At 42.2% G+C, this 20370-nt stretch overlaps 1 protein-coding gene across 11 annotated transcripts in view; it reads right to left on the bottom strand.

Moving 5' to 3' along the window:
- Nucleotides 1-20370, bottom strand: part of TEC (tec protein tyrosine kinase) — a 91892-nt gene continuing 71522 nt past the window's right edge. For 9 of the 11 annotated variants that reach the window (XM_039541523.1, XM_039541529.1, XM_039541524.1 and 6 more), the window contains 10 exons: nt 20248-20302; nt 19975-20054; nt 19033-19166; nt 17110-17184; nt 13646-13817; nt 12268-12484; nt 10752-10816; nt 8069-8187; nt 7544-7701; nt 112-1850 (listed from right to left, as the gene is read on the bottom strand). In XM_039541523.1, coding sequence (XP_039397457.1) covers nt 1773-1850; nt 7544-7701; nt 8069-8187; nt 10752-10816; nt 12268-12484; nt 13646-13817; nt 17110-17184; nt 19033-19166; nt 19975-20054; nt 20248-20302 — 1153 coding nt within the window. In that variant the 3' untranslated portion in view covers nt 112-1772. Of the gene's footprint in view, nt 51-111; nt 1851-7543; nt 7702-8068; nt 8188-10751; nt 10817-12267; nt 12485-13645; nt 13818-17109; nt 17185-19032; nt 19167-19974; nt 20055-20247; nt 20303-20370 lie in introns of those variants that run through there. The other 2 variants (XM_039541531.1, XM_039541532.1) reach the window with 2 other exon arrangements.

Below are 20370 nucleotides of genomic sequence, written 5' to 3'. Positions count from 1 at the left end.
ATGGATGTCAATAGTTATACTAGCAATATGTTTGGCCAATAAATCATCATCTGTCAATAAATCAATGACAAACTGTTGTTCAAGTTTCCAAACAATTAACATTTGGTTTATTATACACATACTGTAGTATGACATTTGCTGTTAAGACTATAAAGCTTATTTCACAAATGACCAGGGACAGAATTATAGAAAATCTGCCATTTTAACAAAAAAAATTCAAAGTATGTTTTCTTTCATCCACGGATGCCATATGTCACATTGTATGTGTAACATATAATATAGAGCAACTTGTTGTTTAACATTTCCAGGAACAGAACACTTACATTTCATATAAATAAATGTGTACAGTATACATTTACAGTACATATAGTATATAAATTAGTTAACTGTTAATCAAATTCAGTGTGCTATAGTCCATTGAAAGTCAGCTGTCATGTATTGTGCATGCTGTTTATCGCTATGATTGGCCTCAGGACTGGCCCCAGATACTCTCTGGGTGAAAAATTCCCAAGAAACACTTCCTGGCATAAAATAAATTAGGGCTCAATCCTACAGTGAGGGCTTTGAGTGCTGCACTTGAGCCACTGGTCTAGGCTGACCATGGTGCTTTGTTACACACAGATGAGCGAAGTAAGTTGAGTGGAGTGGGTAAAACAGACTAATGGCATAGCAAGACTATTGGCCCCAGTATATGGCATTAAGCAGTGGTGGCAACCTGCGGCCTACGGGCCGCATGTGGTCCATCAGGATAATCTGCTGGCGGGCTGTCAGACAGTTTGTTTACATTTGCATGTCCGCCTGCAGCTCCCAGTGGCCATGGTTTGACATTCCCGGCCAATGGACACTGCGGGAAATGGTGGCCAGTGCGGCCTGCAAGTTGCCCATCACTGGCATAAAGCATCAATCAACAGGCTGTGAGAAATAATATTTCAGGAGAACCTTTGGAAGCATTCCTTTGGGAGCAGGTGACCCTCACAAAATGACCTTGCTTTTAGTTTTTAAGCAAAGCTCCTAAGTACACAAGCAGCTCCTACTACTGACTGGCAGCAAGAGTAATAAAACTCATAAATATGGACACTATATATATCATTTGCATTTACTGGTTTGCACTTCAGTGTCTGTACTTTTGCCGTACCCTATAATTTGCTCCATGTATCAATACCAATTTTTCACTAACCCATGGTAACTCTTCAGAGAAGGCACAGGCATGGGTGGTGTGTAATGGAGGCTGGGGGAGGCTAAGCTGCCCCAATCCTCTGCTAATGCTCCCTGCGGCAGCCCCAGGACTGGGCTGTGGCGAGGTTCAGAGCTCCTCTGGGAGGCCCGGGCTCAGGGCTTGGCCCCGATTGGCCAGCCAGGGTTCAGGGTTCCTCCAGACTGCTCCAGGTGCCAGCAGGCCAGCCCAGGCTCGGGGCTGTTCCAGGCACCAGCCAGGGTTCAGGGCTATGCCGCAAGACTGCTCAGTGAGAGCAAGGGATTGGATGAGGGCAAGGCCTCAAGCAAAAAGGGCAGGTGGCGGGGGGCTAGCCTCTCCGAATGCAGGCACGCACAGCCCATGTTGGTGAATATATTGTGCATGTTTCTTTATATTATGTGGAACTTTCTCCGCATGACTGCTGAGGAAATGCTAAGTGTTAATGCTTAGGCTCTCCACACTTCATTCAGCAACACTCAGAAGTCTGCAGGATCATGCTCTTAAAGAATAATGCCATGTCTCTTGAATGTTGATTCTTTGCTGTACTATAGAATTCTTGTGCCTCAGCTCCTCTTCTTCAGAAAGCATCTTCACTCTCTGCTATCTCATCAATTATACGCAGCAAATCTTCAAATGTAGGGCGTCCCTCAGGTTTCTAGGAATTAAAATGCTTTGTTGTACTTCCAGTTACTAAAGTCACATCAGAAAGATTTTATTTTGCTGAAGCAATAATGTGTACAAAATAAAATAGCAGGAAAAATGTATGCGTAAAAAGATAAAAAATGCCATTAAATTTAAGCAGATGAGAGGAAGCATAAAGAAACGTGGCAGGTAAATTTCTATTAACCTAAAGTATTGCTAGGACATCTCATACCCGGTGAAGCCATAAAATGAGGTTGTATGCTATTCTATTTCTTATTAATCTAAAATTAATTTAGAACCTCACACAATGCTGAAAATGTTATACAGCATTATTTTTCTTAATAGATTTCTAGGTGGAAGAAGGTTATTGTGTTGATAAAGTATCAGAGGGGTAGCTGTGTTAGTCTGGTTCTGTAGAAGCAGCAAAGAATCCTGTGGCACCTTATAGACTAACAGACGTTTTGCAGCATGAGCTTTCGTGGGTGAATACCCACTTCTTCGGATGCAAGCAGTGGAAATTTCCAGGGGCAGGTGTATATATAAGCAAGCAAGAAGCAAGCTAGAGATAACGAGGTTAGATCAATCAGGGAGGATGAGGCCCTGTTCCAGCAGCTGAGGTGTGAAAACCAAGGGAGGAGAAACTGGTTCTGTATTTGGCAAGCCATTCACAGTCTTTGTTTAGTCCTGAGCTGATGGTGTTAAATTTGCAGATGAACTGGAGCTCAGCAGTTTCTCTTTGAAGTCTGGTCCTAAAGTTTTTTTGCTGTAGGATGGTGTAGCGGGGTGGCTACCCGCTCCTGCCCTTCGGGGCTTTAAAACAGCCCTGGGAAGGGGCTTTGTGGCTGGGCTGATTGGGGAAGTGGCTGCAGCTGGAGGCCACGCCCCAAACTGAACAGGGCTTACAAGAAGGCAGGGAAGCCAGGAGCAGTCAGTCTCTCTCTGCTTCCAGAGGGAGAGGGGCCTGGCTGCTTAGAGGTTGAAAAGGTACCTATGGTGAAGCAGGGCTGGGGAAGGGATGAGGAGCCAGGGAAGCTCCAGCCTGGAAAGCCCCAGGCTGCGGCCTAGGAAAGGGCCAGAGGTACTGGGGGGTTGCAAGGGACAACCCAGGAGTGGGTAAAGCAGCAGGTCCAAACCCCTTTTGCCTGTGATGAGTGGGCCGACGCTGCAGTCTTCTCCAGGGTGTGGAGCTAGACCATGACTGTCAGTGGCCACTACTGAGGCAAAGTGGGGACAGTAGGGTGGGGGCTCCCCTGGGAGGAGGAGACCCAGTTATAGTTAAGGGGGCACCGGGTCCAGGGAGGGACACGGGGCCGAGAGCAAAACAGGTGGATCACCAGCCTGCAGGGGGTGCTCCGGACTGGACGAAGAGCTAATTCCTGGAGTAACCAGTAGGAGGTGCCGCAGGGGTGAGTACCACCCTGTTACAGATGGCCACCTTAAAATCTGCTATTGTGTGGCCAGGGAGGTTGAAGTGTTCTCCTACAGGTTTTTGTATATTGCCATTCCTAATGTCTGATTTGTGTCCATTTATCCTTTTCCTTAGAGACTGTCCAGTTTGGCCGATGTACATAGCAGAGGGGCATTGCTGGCATATGATGGCATATATTACATTGGTGGACATGCAGGTGAATGAACCGGTGATGGTGTGGCTGATCTGGTTAGGTCCTGTGATGGTGTTGCTGGTGTAGATATGTGGGCAGAGTTGGCATCGAGGTTTGTTGCATGGGTTGGTTCCTGAGCTAGAGTTACTATGGTGCGGTGTGCAGTTGCTGGTGAGAATATGCTTCAGGTTGGCAGGTTGTCTGTGGGCGAGGACTGGCCTGCCACCCAAGGCCTGTGAAAGTGTGGGATCATTCTCCAGGATGGGTTGTAGATCCCTGATGATGCGTTGGAGGGGTTTGAGCTGGGGACTGTATGTGATGGCCAGTGGAGTCCTGTTGGTTTCTTTCTTGGGTTTGTCTTGCAGTAGGAGGCTTCTGGGTACACATCTGGCTCTGTTGATCTGCTTCCTTATTTCCTCATGTGGGTACTGTAGTCTTGAGAATGCTTGGTGGAGATTTTCTAGGTGTTGGTCTCTGTCTGCGGGGTTAGAGCAGATGTGGTTGTACCTCAGTGCTTGGCTGTAGACAATGGATCTTGTGGTATGCCTGGGATGGAAGCTGGAGGCATGAAGGTAGGCATAGCGGTCGGTAGGTTTTCGGTATAGGGTGGTGTTAATGTGGCCACCACTTATTTGCACCGTGGTGTCTAGGAAGTGGACCTCCCGTGTAGATAGGTCCAGGCTGAGGTTGATGGAGGGGTGGAAGCTGTTGAAATCATGGTGGAATTTTTCCAGAGTCTCCTTCCCATGGGTCCAGATGATGAAGATGTCATCAATGTAGCATAGGTAGAGAAGGGGCGTGAGTGGACGGGAGCTGAGGAAGCGTTGTTCCAGGTCAGCCATAAAAATATTGGCATATTGTGGGGCCATGAAGGTGCCCATAGCGGTGGCACTGATCTGGAGATATATATTGTCATTAAATTTGAAATAGTTGTGTGTGAGTGTGTCCAATTACAGAACCAGTTTCTCCTCCCTTGGTTTTCACACCTCAGCTGCTGGAACAGGCCTCATCCTCCCTGATTGATCTAACCTCGTTATCTCTAGCTTGCTTCTTGCTTGCTTATATATACACCTGCCCCTGGAAATTTCCACTGCTTGCATCCGAAGAAGTGGGTATTCACCCACGAAAGCTCATGCTGCAAAACGTTTGTTAGTCTATAAGGTGCCACAGGATTCTTTGCTGCTTCTTGTGTTGATAAAGGAACTGCCATACTGAATCAGACCCAAAAGCCATCTAGGCCAGTGGCCTGTATCTGACAGTGGCCAGCACTAGATGCTTCAGAGGAAGGTACCAGAAGCCTCTCATAAGGCAGAAGTGAGAATTTGCCCCTCCTTGTAAACCCTTTCGAGATTGGCCTAAACTCTGTAGCATGAAATTTAACATCCCTTTTAAAATTTGTTAGCCATAGCTATTGTAACTCTTGTCATCAGTATAAATATGCAATCCATTTTTGAATGGATAAATTCTTGGCCTCAACAAGAATCAAGTATCAATGAGTTCCACAGTCTAATCATATATTGTGTGAAAAAGTATTTCCTTGTATCACTTTTGAATTTACCACCTTTTATTTTCATTGAGGGTCCTCTTGTACTTGTGTTATTAGACAGCAAAAACAGAAGATCTTGACCTACCTTTTTTATACCATGAATTATTTTATACCCAGCAAATCGACTGATTCTCTATCCGGCTTCCTGACTCTGATATGCTTGAAGAATGTCTTGTCATTTTTAAAAATACCTTTGGCTAGTTGTTATTCAAAAGCATTTTGTTCGATGTTGCTGCCTCTAATCTCTTTCAGTGTTATGCACTCAATATCCTTTTCTTGATCTGGAGGTTGTTAGTATAGGCATACTAATATATTTATATTCTTACAGCTTGGGATTTGTATCATAGATTCAACTGCATAGTCCTCTCATTGGATTCTATGGAATATTTTGGATTCAGCACTACTCCCTCACTACTTCAACTTTGTCTGTCTTTCTATATAGTTTATCGCTAACGCTATGTTTTAGTCACAGGTATTTTTAGTAAAAGTCATGGACAGGTCATGGGCCATAAACAAAAATTCACGGGTCTGTGACCTGTCATGACTTTTACTAAAAATGCCCGCCCTGACTAAAACTTGGGCAGGGGGCTGCGGGTGCTCTCCCAGGGGACAGTCTGGGGGCGCTATTAGTGCTGGGAGAGGTGGCCTGGGACCCTGCTGGTGCTGGGGGAGGGGGCGGGCCACAGCACGCAGCCTGGGATGCCCACTGGTACTGGGAGGAGCCAAGCCGTGGCATGTGGCCCAGGACCCCTACTGGTGCTGTGGAGGTTGGGGAAGCTGATAGGGGCTTCCTACCCAGTTCCACATCCCTGCAGTTCCTAGCCAGCGGAGGCAGGGGCCAGGGCAGGGGCTCTACTGCTCCAACCACAAGCACGAGCTGCCGCAGATTCCATTGGTCGAGAACTGCAGACAATGGGAACAGCAGGGGTGGGGCCTGTGGCCACAGGCAGCTCGTGGCGTGGAGACCCCCACCCCTCCGCCGCCTATGAGCTTCAGGGGGGCCATGCCAGTGGGAGCCAGTGAGCCTCCCACCCCAGGTAAGTGCCCCCTGTGCACTCCCCAACCCCCTGCCCTAGCCCTAAGCCCCCTCCCACACTCCCAAACTTTTGCTGCTGGCACGGGAGCTTCCTGGCTTGGGCAGCCCCTGAGCCAGCACTAGCCACTGTAGAAGTCACGGAGGTCACAAAGTCACGGAATCTGACTTCCGTGACCACCTGGACAGACTCGCAGCCTTATTTATAGCCAGGTATTACAGTATCTCATTGATTTTTGTCATTTGACCATGTTTCTATAATACCTGATACATCAAGGTCCTCTTTTTCTGGGAGGCATTCTAGTTCAACTATTTTTGCTTTTATGCTTTTTGCATTTGTGTATGGATTTTGTATTTTTACCAGCTGCCTGTTTTTAGTTAATCCCTGGCAATGACACTCTGCTGATTTCACAGAGGTTTCCCCTTTGGTCTTTTCCTGTCCCTGCTCTAGATCAATTATAAAGCAAAAGAGATCTTTTCCCCTAAGAAATAAACATGAAAAGTTGAGTGAGACAAATGGTGTCAGAAAGTCATTGGAGTAATACTAAACATTACCAAGTCACAGGGCCCAGTCCTGCTTTCAGTGAAGTCAATGGCAAAATTCATATGGATTTCAGTGGGAGCAGGATGGGGCCCATAGTCAGTGAAAGAGGAAGTTTTCTGTTTGCATGGGTGGGGTGATTTCAGGAATGTGTCGGGTCAGTTGATGCAGAAGTTCCCAACATATGGCTTTAGTGCCTTCAACCGCTCTTTGTGGAGCACCATATCTTTTGAACTACAACATTTAATTCTGCTGCTGTTTGTCATTTGTTCCTATTTTTCTCTCTCCTCATTGGTACCATTATTGACCTGTTTTCACTTTTAGTTACCCTGCTCTCTGTTAATAACTGCATGTTAAAAAGAAAAAAGTGACAAGAAAAAATTATTTCCCTACCTGTGTAACAACCTCTCAGCATCTAACCATCTTGTTTATTTCAAAGTGCTCCCATGTGGTCACTCCAATACCCATCTCTCCATCCTCCATGTAAATCATGGCCACTAAAACCATCTTATTCTTATTTCCCATTTGATCTTTCCCTGTCACCCAGTCCCTTTGTCGTCTTCCATTGTCTCCTTCTTTGACACTCCTCAAATTTTAAGACTTACCTTCAAGAATACACCAAGTTCCAACCTGGCCTAGATTTCTGATCTCATCTCTTATTATGTTCTGCCCCTGCTGATCCATCAACAATAGCAGCTTAACTGCCTTGTTCATTTTTTTTTTTTTCCCCCACACCTTTCTCTGTTTCTTTCCATAGTGCCTGTATTCACGGTATACCCTGCCTATTCTGATTCACCAAGACACTACTCTCTCCTCTTTGAGTTCCTCTGGAGGAAGGGATACAAGGAGAGATCCTCAAGGCCACCTCATGATTGAGCAGGGTGGCTTTTGAATAAAACGCAATCAGAATTTTAGACTGATAATTAGGTGTGGTAACAAAAGTCAGCTTTTGGGGGGTAAAGAAAGGACAGAAAAAGAAATGTACCTCATGCCAGCACATCACCATCACTTCATACACATTCTTGGTAGCTAATTTTGGCCGATACAGACGCTGTCCTTGGCTAACCATAGTTACCACTTCATAATTTGTGTTTTTCTCAAAGGGCATTTTACCCTCAGTAAATACTTCCCACATTAGAACACCTGGAAAATGAAAGGCATGAATAGATTGTCAAGTAAATAACAAATACTTCTTTAAAATACTTGTATGCCACTAACTATGGATTTGGTTTTTTGAATGGTAAATGTGTTCAGTAAGGGCCCTATCCTGAAAAAGCTCAGTCCCCTAACTACCCAGCAGGCCTAATTCACCTAACATCTGTGTAAATAAGAAGTAACTCCACTGACTTCAATGGAATTACATCAGTGGAAAACTGGGGCAAATGAGGACCAATGATTTCACTGAGCATATCCTAGGAGGTTTGGATTCTCCTTGAACAATTGGACCCTAATTGCTTATTGGTGAATTGAAAAAAAAATTTCCTTATTTAATTGCTAAAGAGTGTCTTACCAAATGACCAGACATCTGATTTGCTGCTGAATCGGCTATAATTAAAAACCTCCGGGGGACACCACTTTACAGGAAATTTAGCACCTGAAGAGCTTGTGTACTGGTCATCAAGAACATACCTAAAAAACAAAAGCATGTGATATTTCCAGTCTGATTCCCTTTCTGAAATCACCATTTACGTCATATTTGCTTATATTTTAGGAGCTCACATTGCCACCTAGTGGTTAGTGATTGTTAGTCTCACAAAGTGTATTTGAAAAAAAAAACTTCAGTAATAGTGCTAAGGTTTTATTTATGCCTCTGTTAACTTTTCTCATTGTTACACAGTCTTCCCTTGTAGTTATTCATTTCATACTGTAGGTCAGAGGTTCTCAAACCAGGGGTCAGGAACTGTCAGCCTCCACCCCAAACCACGCTTCACCTCCAGCATTTGTAATAGTATTAAATATTTTTAAAGTATTTTTAATTTATAAGTGGGGGGGGGGTCACACTCAGAGGCTTGCTGTGTGAAAGAGGTCACCAATACAAAAGTTTGAGAACCACTGCTGTAGGTCATGTATGAATTACATTGTTACGCTGAGGAAAAGAGCTATGTGAAAAATGCCAGTTTCTTACTCCACAAAGATCTGTTGCTCATGGGACAGTTTGTGTTCAGATATCATGTGGGTGCACAAGTTGAGTAGATGGGAAGGGTGAAAGGAACCAGGCACAGTGCAGTTTGACAACAACTGGCACCGTCAAAGTCCCTGTTCTCTGATTGCTTCCTCATAATGCCCCCACAGGGACCTGTCAGTGGAGCTGGCAAGAAGTGTAGAGAAACTCCAAGAGAAATTGTACCACCCTGTGGCACCATGCCTCCCAGTGTTCCTGCATCACCGTTTACTCAGATGATAGGCTATCTGGGGCCAGTGTGTCCTCTTTTCTTTATTTACAAAAATAATGTGTTACAACTGCTAACCCTGCAGTCTGACTACATCTACTGAAGACTAGATTCTATTGTACATCATCAACACAATTTTCAGATTCTTTTTAGAGAATCTTTTATCATAAGAAGATTGGAAAATGGGGGGGGGGGGGAGCTGGAGATGTGAAGTTTTTCATTTTGTTCTCATGAACAAATGTTGTCCAACTTTATTCCTTGTGATAGTGCAAGAAGAGAGAGCCCATCTTGACTTTCAGATCCCAGGGTGGGTTTATAGGGTTGGCAGTAAGAAAAATCATTTTATGAGTTGCTAATTGAACACCTTTGATAAAGAATTCATTGAGGGTGACTGAATATAGAACTCACCACAACAGAATTTTGACAGAGGAAATTTGAGTGAATGTTAGGTTTTAAATGGGTGAGATTATACTAGATTATCCTAATGGGGGCAGATAAGGAGCAGGCAAGTTTCCAGATGAACAAATGTGTTGACTGGCATGAGGTAAAAAGGGACTTCTAAGGTACAGAAAGAGGAAGGGTCAAGTGGGGAAAGCTACACTGTTTTATGAACAACTGTTTTCCTTTTCTGAATACAAAGTTGGTGATGACAGTAATAAACAGGTTTTTCTTCAACATTGGACATGGATGTCTTGTGACTTTTAAAAATAATATTGTAACGATGCAAGCAAAATCCAATTGTCTAAATGTGTCGGAGTTCTCATAATAACAATACTTTAAGGATTTCAAAACACTTTACAACCAATTATGGCCCATTATACCCATCGTTAAGAGGCCCAGTCTCCATAAAGTGATGCACAGCAGAGGGTTGAGTGAGCCTAGTCTGTGGCTACGTCTACACTACCCGCCGTAGCGATCGATTTTTCAGGGATCGATATATCGCGTCTCATCTAGACGCGATATATCGATCCCCGAACGCGCTTCTATCGATTCCGGAACTCCACCGCCGCGAACGGCGGTGGCGTCGTCGACATGGAGAGCCCCGGACATCGATCCCGCGCCGTGAGGACGGGTAAGTTATCGATATAAGATACTTCGACTTCAGCTACGTTATTCACGTAGCTGAAGTTGCGTATCTTATATCGATTTTTCCCCTTAGTGTAGACCAGCCCTGTGTTTTCTGTTCAGAGCAGGGTGGAAGCTACAACTCCTTACTCCATCTATATGTGAGGGCTGGTCTACACTGGGGGGGGGTGTCGATCTAAGATACGTGAATAGCGTAGCTGAAGTCGAAGTACCTTGGATCAAATTACCTACCATCCTCACAGCGCGGGATCGACGTCTGTGGCTCCCCATGTCAACTCCGCTACCGCCGTTCGCGTTGGTGGAGTTCCGGAGTCAACAGGAGCGAGTTCGGGGATCGATATCGCTTCTAGATGAGACGCGATATATTGATCCCCGAGAAATCGATTGCTACCCGCCGATACGGCCGGTAGTGAAGACGTACCCTAAGATGTGCTAAAGTGCCTGTCACTATAATGCACCACAAAACAAGTTGTATCATTTTGCTTTTCCTATTTTTTTAAAAAGTAAGAAAATATCACACTGCGACCACAAAATAAGTAAGTTTGAGAGGGAGAAATTTACAAAACCACTGGAAATAAGACAAGTTAGCTACCTGGAGAAAGAACTGTCAGTTTTGTCTGTAATTTTAAAGTGATGTAATGTCTCAAGTGCAAGAACACATGTTATGCCAAATCCATTCAAAAACCATTGCAAATAAGTATGTCAACTTGGCTATACCTTGTCATTCCAAAATCAGACACTTTCACCACTCCTGACTCATTCACTAAACAGTTTCTGGCAGCCTGCAAAGGGAATAATTATGTAATTAATTATGAGGAAAAATCAAAATAAGAACATGATTAGATGAAATTCTATTTATTGTATATTGGGATAAATTCTACAATCACTATTCAGAAAACTCATATTGAATTTGATAGGAATTCTGCATGAATAATAACTGTACAATTTGGTCTGTTGTTGTGAAGCCCAATCATAATTTATAGTGAGAGAATAAACACAATGCTTGCATTATTTGCATGTTCATTTTCTATATGTAGTACTTGATCCTCTTTTCACTTATGCTAGCATAAATCAAAGTCAGTTGAAGACAGTGGAGTTACACCAGTATAAAATCAGATTTGGGCTCAGAAATTAGACACCTACTGGATGACATGATTTATCCACTTATATTCTTTATTATTTATTACTTAATTTAACTAAAACTATGGGGGCTGAGTCTACTGTCCCTTACACCAGTGTAAAGCAGGAATAGTTCCTCTGAAGCAATGGAATTACATAGGTATAAACTCAGTGTGATGATCACAATCAGGCCCCCTGCTGTTTAGCATTTTGTTCATTTCTAGTGCATCAGAACCTTCTCAGGCCCTAGTCTCTTTTCCCACATGTTCTAACTCATTTCAGTGGTGTTGCACGTGATTTATGGGTATATGTGAGAAGAGAATCAGACCCTAATATCTTGATATAGCAAAGTTCATCATTCTGAGAAACACATAATTCTGTTGCCTCCAGTGAAAATTACCATTAGTATAGCTGTCCTTCGTATGCATACAGTATACAAAAAAGGAAGATCAACTCTAATGATCTGATTCTCCCTTTTATTAAAGCAAGCAGTGTTTCAAATGAAACCGTGTTTTAGAGCAGTGGTTCTCAACCAGGGGATATGCAGAGGTTTTCCAGGGGGCACATCAACTCATCTAGATATTTGCCTAGTTTTACAACAGGTTACATAAAAAGCACTAGCAAAGTCAGTACGAACTAAAGTTTCATATGGACAACTTGTATATACAGTTCTAAATACTATGCACTGAAATGCAAGTACAGTATTTATATTCCAATTGATTTATTTTATAATGATATGGTAAAAATGAGAAAGTAAACATTTTTTCAGTAATAATGTAGTGACACTTGTATTTTTGTCTGATTTTGTAAGCAAGTAGTTTTAAGTGAGGTGTAACAATTTTCTGTGCAGAATTTACAACAATAATAATTTTAATAAAACACTTAGGAGGTTTTTAATCGACTGCTCATGCAGATTCAATCATTCCTCCTTGCCCCAGATGGGTTAATTTTGTGGATATTGCTTAATATTAACACAACCAGTTAAACAATACCATATATTTGAGAAAGTTATGAGTAACTGAAAAAGAGACATGTTTAGAATAGAAACAGTTTCTTACCCTTAACTATTAATGCATACATCAGAAATGTAGTAAAGAGGCTTATATGATATTACCAGATCTCTGTGGATAAAGCTGTTTCTCTCCAAGTACTCCATCCCTTCACATACATCCTGGCACATTGTCAGCAGGGTATCTTTATTAAAGTGTCCACGTTTTTGTCGAAGGTAATTCAGAAGGCACCCATGTTCCATGAACTCTGTCACTATGTAAATAGGCTTCTGCTGTGTACAGACCCCATAGAGCTGAACTAATTTAGGATGGGTTAGCTTCCTGAAAAGATTTAAAACGTATAGTTATTGTACCTTTCATCCCTCCAAGAAGTCTCCTCACTTAATGTTGTAGTTATGTTCCTGAAAAATGCTACTTTAAGCAAAACAATGTTAAGCAAATCCAGTTTCCCCATAAGAATTAATGTAAATGGGGGGGTTAGGTTCCAGGGAAATGTTTTTTGCCAGAGAGAGAGAGACACACACGCACGCACAGAGTATAAGTTTTAAACAAACAATTTAATACTATACACAACAATGATGATTGTGAAGCTTGGTTGAGGTGGTGGAGTCAGAGGGTGGAAGAGGGTGGGATATTTCCCAGGGAATGCCTTACTGCTAAATGATGAACTAGCACTTGGTTGATCCCTCAAGGGTTAACACATTGTTGTTACTGTAGCCTCATACTCTACAAGGCAGCACAAATGGAGGGAGGGGAGACAGCATGGCAGAGAGAGACAGAGATATACAGCATGTATGTGAGTGAGAGATACGTATTGCCCCTTTAAGTACGCTGACGCCACTCTAAGTACACTGCCCTTTTAAGTAGATCAGCAAGTTGAGACAGCAGCTACTGCCAGCAAGCTCCCTCCATCCTGAGCCCTGTCGTGTGCCCCCCTGCTCTATGGAGATGGGGTAAGCAGGGGGCAGGAGCAGTGGGGAGGGGGACATCCTCACATTAGCATCCTTCTTCTCCCTTCCCCCCTCCCACCCCGCACAGCAAGCAGGAGGCTCCCAGAAGCAGCTCCAAGGAGCAGTATATGGCAGTGGGGGGAGGGACAGCTGAACTGCCGCGCAATTGATAGTCTGCTGGGTGGCTGCCGCACAGGGAACTTAGGGGAGCGGGGAGATGATAGGGGGGCTGCTGGTCCACACTGGCTCCAAGTCCCCACCAAGCGCTAACGGGCTGCTCTTTCTGCAAGCAGTGGACAAAGCAGGCAGCTGCCAAAACAACATTATAATGGAGCTTTGCACAACTTTAAATGAGTATGTTTTCTAATTGATCAGCAATGTAACAATGAAACAACGTTAACCGGGATGACTTTAAGTGAGGAGTTACTGTACAAATCTCACCTGGCTAGAATTTTTTATTTATAAAGAAGTGCATATGTACCAGAAACCTGGGCCCTGTGGAATAAGTGCTAAGTATTATATAGCAACTCACATCATTACTTTAGCTTCTTCTATGAAGTCCTCCTCATACATTGCACCTTCTCGGATTGCTTTGATGGCCACTTTATATTGCGCCCTCCATTTGCCAAGACGCACCACTCCAAAGAGACCACTCCCCAATTCTCTCATGAAGGTCAACTCTGATGGATTAATTTCCCATTTCTCTATAAGAAAGAAAAAACAATGACTGTTAAATTATAATAGGGAACATGTTAGATCTAAAGTGACAGAGGAGTGTGTGAAAATACTACTAGCAAATTTGGGGATTTAGGTGTACTTTGGAACCACTTTAAAAATCTTTGTATCTCATAAATTGTGAAACAGCCACAGCCTACAACAAACTTTTAACCAAGACAGAGGTCAAATTCAGACTCCGTTTTTTAAACCATTAATTAAATACTAGTCACTGAAAGCCCATGCTCTTGAATGGGTGTCATTCATAAAGTCGTGTGCTTAAAAAAGCGGAGAACTTACAAATTGGACAGTAACAGACTGTGAATCCAAGTGATGATTAAATCTGGTCATATTCTTTCGTAGATTCATAGATTTCAAGGCCAGGCTGGACCACGGTGATCATTTAGCCTGACCTCCTGTATGACACAGGCCACAGAACATCCCAAAAATAATCCCTAGAGAGTATCTTTTAGAAAAAACATCCAATCTTGACTTTAAAATGGTCAGTGATAGAGAATTCACTCTGACCCTTGATAAAGTGTTCCAATGGTTAATTACTCTCACCATTAAAAATGTACACCTTATTTCCAGTCTCAATTTGTCTAGCTTCAACTTCCAGCCATAAGATCATGTTATGTCTTTTTCTACTAGATCGAAGAGTCCATTAAATATTGTAGATACTTATATCTCTATATAGATACATATCCCCATGGAGATACTTATAGACTATAATCAAGTCACTCCTTAATCTTAACTTTGTAAAACTAAATAGGTTGAGCACCTTGAGTCTGTCACTATAAGGTACATTTTCTAATCCCCTAATCATTCCTGTGGCACTTCTCTGAACCCTCTACAATTTATCAACATCCTTTTTGAATTATGGGCACCAGACCTGGACACAGTGTTCCAGCATCACTGCCAAATACAGAGGTAAAATAACCTCTCTACTCCTATTCGAGATTCCCATTTTTATACATCCCAGGATTGCATTAGCCCTTCTGGCCATAGCGTCATACTGGGAGCTTATATTCACCTGACTATCTACCACAACCCACACATTTTTTCAAAGTCGCTGCTTCCCAGGATAGAGTCCTCTATCCTGTAAGCCTGGCCTACGTTCTTTGTTCCTAGAGATATACATTTACATTTAGCCATTTTAAAATGCATATTGTTTGCTTGCATCCAGTGCACCTCAGTGTCCTTTTCATTATTTACCACTTGCTCAATTTTTGTATCATCTGCAAACTTTATCAGTGATGATTTTGTGTTTTCTTCCAGATTATAGATAAAGATGTTAAATAGCATAGGACCAAGAATTGATCCAAGCTGGACCCCACTGGAAACCAAGCAGCTTGATGATGATTCCCTATTTAGAGTTACATTTTCAGACCTATTAGACAGTTTTTAATCTATTTAATGTGTGCCATGTTAATCGTATACTGTTCTAGTTTATTAATCAAAATGTCATGTGGTACCAAGTCAAACACCTTACAGAAGTCTAAGTATATTATGTCAATACTATTACCTTGTACAACCAAACTTGTAATCTCATAAAAAAAAAGATATGTTAGCTTGACAGGGTTTATTTTTCATAAATCCATTCTAAACAAAAAGAGCTCTCAACCATACTTAGAGCGGTTTCCATCACTTCACACTGACTCAAACAGACATTCTAGGCTTCAGAGTGATGTTTGAGGTTATTGTGTGTAGTAGTTGTGTTGTTGTGTGGATGGCTGCATTGATTTGAGTGTGGGTTGTGTTACACTGGGAGAGTTGTGTGGATTTGTGGCAGATGAGGGGTGTGTGCTGAAGAGAGGGGCTCTGTGTGTTTGGGCTTATTGTGTATGCTGGTTGTATTGTGTGGATGGTTGTTTTGATTTGTGGGGTGGTGCTAGGCAATGTGGTGATTTGTGCGGGTGGCAGTTGGGTACACAGCTGTGGCAGTTGAATCAAGTAATCCACATAGTTTAGTCTCTTGAAGGCTGTAATATCTTGTTCTAATTTCAGTTGTTGGGTTTATTGTGTGGGTACTGGGCACTGTGGTGACCTGTCATATACAGGAAATCAGAGTAGGTGATCTGGTGGTCCCTTCTGGCCTTAAATTCTATGATCCTAATCCACTATCTGTGCAATCTCCCTCATATAACCAATGAAACTGAGGCATGCAAATTAGTTGTAGAGTAAGGATGGTGAACTGTTGAGTTACCTCTGATATCACAATGGTCTAATATTTTTGGCATGGCATCGATGCAGAGCCGTCCCTAGCTTCCCTCAAACTCCTACCCCTCCTCCTCTTCCCGCACCTGCTCCACCCCTTCCCCCAAGCCCCTGTGCTGCCTCTTTCCAGCTTCCGCCTCCTCCATAAGCGACACTGGGAGTCGGTGGGGTGGAGCGGGTTGGGGCTGGTCTCTCACTGCTGCCGGCACCAGGCCCCCCACTAACCCTCTAGGCCACCCTGGACCCCACATCCCGAAACATGGGACCCGGGCCTGTTGTTCCGGTCCCTCCTATGGACGGGATGGCTCTGCATAGATGTACTGTTTTAATTCATAAAGTCAAAGTGACTGAGAACTTAAAAATTGGATGGTAGCTGACTGCAAAATCCAGTGATGATTGAATCTGGTGGTATTCTGAACAAAAAGAACCCTCAACCATGCTTGTAGCTGCTTCCATTGTTTCAGACTGACCCTAAGACATTACAGGCTTCAGAGTGATACAGAGTGCCAATCCTGGACTCCTATTATATAGATTGACATTGTATTATCACTTGTATTAGACTTGAATCAGCAAACTGCCCTAATCTAAAATTTTGTCAATTCATCTAAGCATCATAAACTAGAGATGCACAATGTCTGATGTGCTAAGTATGAGCCAGATCATTCCATTCCATCCCATCACACTCCACAGAAAGCCGAAACAACATATGGGATGGCCAAATTTAAGTAGTAGAAGGAGCTTAAGGTCCTGTAAAGGAGGAAAGGGCAGGGCCCTCTAACTATGCAGATCACCAAGCATCCATAGGGGCAATAGAGAGAGGCAATGAATTCTTGTGGAGGAACAGACCTTCCTACCACTTCCTTCAGGAGCAATGTAGTCCTTGCATTTACTGACACACCTGGATTCCAAATCTATTCTTCCTGTGAGGCTTTAAAGAATTAATCCAGACAGTCACAATATAAAATTAGAGATTTCCACCGTTTTTAGTATATATTTTGTCAATTTAGATTTACACAATTTCACTTTCTAGGAAATTACTGTATATTTATGAAGGTGTGTTATTACCATAGCTGAACCCTGCAGTAGTTGGTGCAGGCTTCTTCTTTGGAGTCACTGGGTATCGCAACCGTGTAACAAGACCTAAAATTTGGAGAAAATTTATAAATGGAATATAGTCTACCCCAAAATAGTGTTAGGCAGCAAGTCACTCATATTTTTATTGTGTATTATAATACTGGATAACCATGAGAATATAGTAGTTGTAGTGATGTTGGTCCCAGGATTAGTGAGACAAGTTGGGTGAGATAGGTATCTTTTATTAAACCAACTTGTGTTGGTGAAAGAAACAAGCTTTCAAGCTTACACAGAGCTCTTCTTCAGGTCTAGGAAAGGTACTTTGTGTCACAGGAAAATGCAAGTGGGGGGGACAGAATATATAAATAAATAAAAGTGAGGATATAGTGACAGTTCTTTCTTCTAGGAAAAAAAAGAATTGAACTTATTCTTGATGTATACCATCTTTGCTTTCTCTTGATCACTTGATGATTCCCTCTGGGGCACTTGGAATTGGCCACTGTCGGAAGACGGGATACTGGGATAGATGGACCTTTGGTCTGACCAATTATGGATGTTCTTATGTTCTTTAACATTGAATCTGTCAGCATTCAGCCCCTCTGAAAATAAGAACTCTTAAATTTGGCCTACATGTTGTCAGTATTTTTTATTGCTAAAATAATGTACATTTAGCATCTAGAATAACACCACTGGCTGTTGAGGAGGGACTGCACCTACTGTAGCTCAAGTTGGAAAGATTTTCTAAAAGGTATAGTCTCATCAGTACGTTTGACGATTAGTGCATGCAGCTCCCATTTATAATAACAAGAGTCACTCACATAAAATCCCTTTTATTCAGACTCCATTTTGACTAAATATTCTCCTAACACCCGGTTAGGAAAAGATAAAAATAGTAAATGAATAAAGGATAAAATAGAGGGAACAATAACCAAGTAAATTTTTAAAATGAACTAAAATTATGACAATAAATAAGAATCATTGTTATGTTTTGGAGGAGAGGAATTTGCACTTATCTTGCTTCCAGATTTATTATTTTAGAATTATTTATATCCAAATAATGTAACAAAACTTCCTCAGATAATTCTCAGGGGATCCCAGGTCCCCTCAAATTTGATGTAAGCATCTTGAAAATATATCCTTTGAGATGGGATCAACCACTGTCTGGACTTGAGTGAAAATCACTGTATCATTTTAATTTCTGTGCACTGGTCAATATCCTGGAATGTGTGCTAAATGGCCAGTGGATTCTGACTGCTAGCATAACCAGCTACAGGATCACCACAGTGCCAGCAGGATTGTCTGGTGCCATATGGCTGGTGTATAGGTTCCTAAACCATCTCTTCCTGAGTACTGGCATAGAGGATGTTGCTGGGATATGTATATACCAATTCCTAGCTGCCTAGTCAGCCCCTTAAATCTGTTAGTAGCTGGTGTTGGCTAAAGCCCTTAGGTTACTCTGGGGTACTAATATTGCACAGAGCAGAATCAGGATCAGGGGAATGCAAAGGTGAGCTTTACAACACATTTGGAGCCCCTTAATTGTCTTATCTGTCTGTCCCTAAACCTTAGCCAAGGATCTAGTCCACTGTGTAGTAAGTTAATGAAAGATATTGGATGGATTCAAAATTTAATGAAAAGAGACTACAGTAAAAAGAAACTATATAGTTCTGAACACTCCCTAATTATCAGGAGTTTGTTCAATGTGTAAAATTTAGGTTATTCATGAACTGGAAAGAAGATTTTTAAAAAAAAACATTTTAGAGTGATGCTATAATCAGGAAATTTTGTAAAAGGCAGTGTCCCATAGTCCCTTTAAAGGGCATTTATAGTCTGAAGAGAGACTATGTTAAGATGGCATCATCTTCCTATTCAATTTGCTTCTATTTAATTGACAGAAAAATCAGATTCATTTACCTGCTGCATTATGTTTATGATACTCAATTATCTCTGGAATGGTGTTAAAAAGATGTTTTTCTGCTAGATAGTATTGCTTTGGTGACGTCATTGTTTCTTTTATATGGTAGTGTCTTATTCCTGACGAACCTTCTCTAAAAAACAAGAATTAAAATACAATGGCATTTTTAGGAATGAATCCAGAAGAGAGGTACATGTTAAATAGGAAATGAAATCACCTATAGATATAAAACTGTATTTAGCCCTGCCAGATGGATAGGAGAGAACAAAGGGCCACCTGCTTTGTTCCCCACAGCTGGAAACAATCACTGTGGTCATGGAGCTCAAAGACTGTGTAAGATTAGCACCGACAGTGGCAGTACTGTGTACAGAGGAGGTGATGATGAGTGGGCTCACCCCTATGTATTGTTCTGTGTCACTGGTCCCTTGGTACACTGATTAAAGCACGTGTACCCACTTCAAGGGTATCACTGGCTGTGCTCTCCCTGTCCTCCCTGAAGCTCCTGGAGGCACTGCAGTGCTTTTAAGTACAATGTGTCTCAGAGACCCTTTTGGTGCAGCAGGAATTTGCACCACTCCCAAAGTGGGCCTTTGTCTTAAAGGCATTATCAAGGCTGTAAAATTTAGGCCAAAACTTCCAAGTTGGATACCTAAAGTTAACCACTTCAGCAAATGGTCCAATTTTAAGAGGTGCTGAGCACCTTCAACTTGCACTGATCCCAGTAACAGTTGTGGGTGCTCAGCACCTCTGAAAATAAGGTTACACATTTAGATGCCTAACTGTGGATTCAGGGGGCTAATTTTAGGCGTCCACTTTTTAAAATATTGGGCTTATTTCTTTGTTGAACAAATAAATCTCCTTTTTGTAACCTATGAGCTCATGTGTCTATGCAAATCAAATGTAAACAACTGAAACTGTAATTAGTGGCAACAGTAACTTACCCTCCATATTTTGTATAAAGAGATACCGTATACAGGCCCGGCTGGCTAGAGTCCCTCACCACAAAACCACCTTCTTTATCCTGAAATCCAAGCACAATGACAATTTTAGACTCCAAGCAATGTTATGCTGCGTTTCTTTTTACTTGTGCTCCCTGATGTTTTCATGAGTCAGAGTTAACTGATCATTTCATTTTTAATAAGAGGAGCTACCTTAAGAGAATACCATTTGTTAACAATTTTGTGCTGGATTGATACAATAATACAAATACTTACCTCATCTCTGAGAAGTTGTTCTGCCTTACTTCTGTTCAGATTTCTGCAATACCATCTGGAAAAAAAATTCTAAACTCTTAAAGATATTAGCAATTAAAAAAAACTTAGTAACTGCATAACATT

Source organism: Mauremys reevesii, linkage group 5 (genome assembly GCF_016161935.1).
Source record: "Mauremys reevesii isolate NIE-2019 linkage group 5, ASM1616193v1, whole genome shotgun sequence".
Taxonomy (NCBI): Eukaryota; Metazoa; Chordata; order Testudines; family Geoemydidae; genus Mauremys; species Mauremys reevesii.
This window is presented reverse-complemented; position numbering and strand designations above follow the sequence as displayed.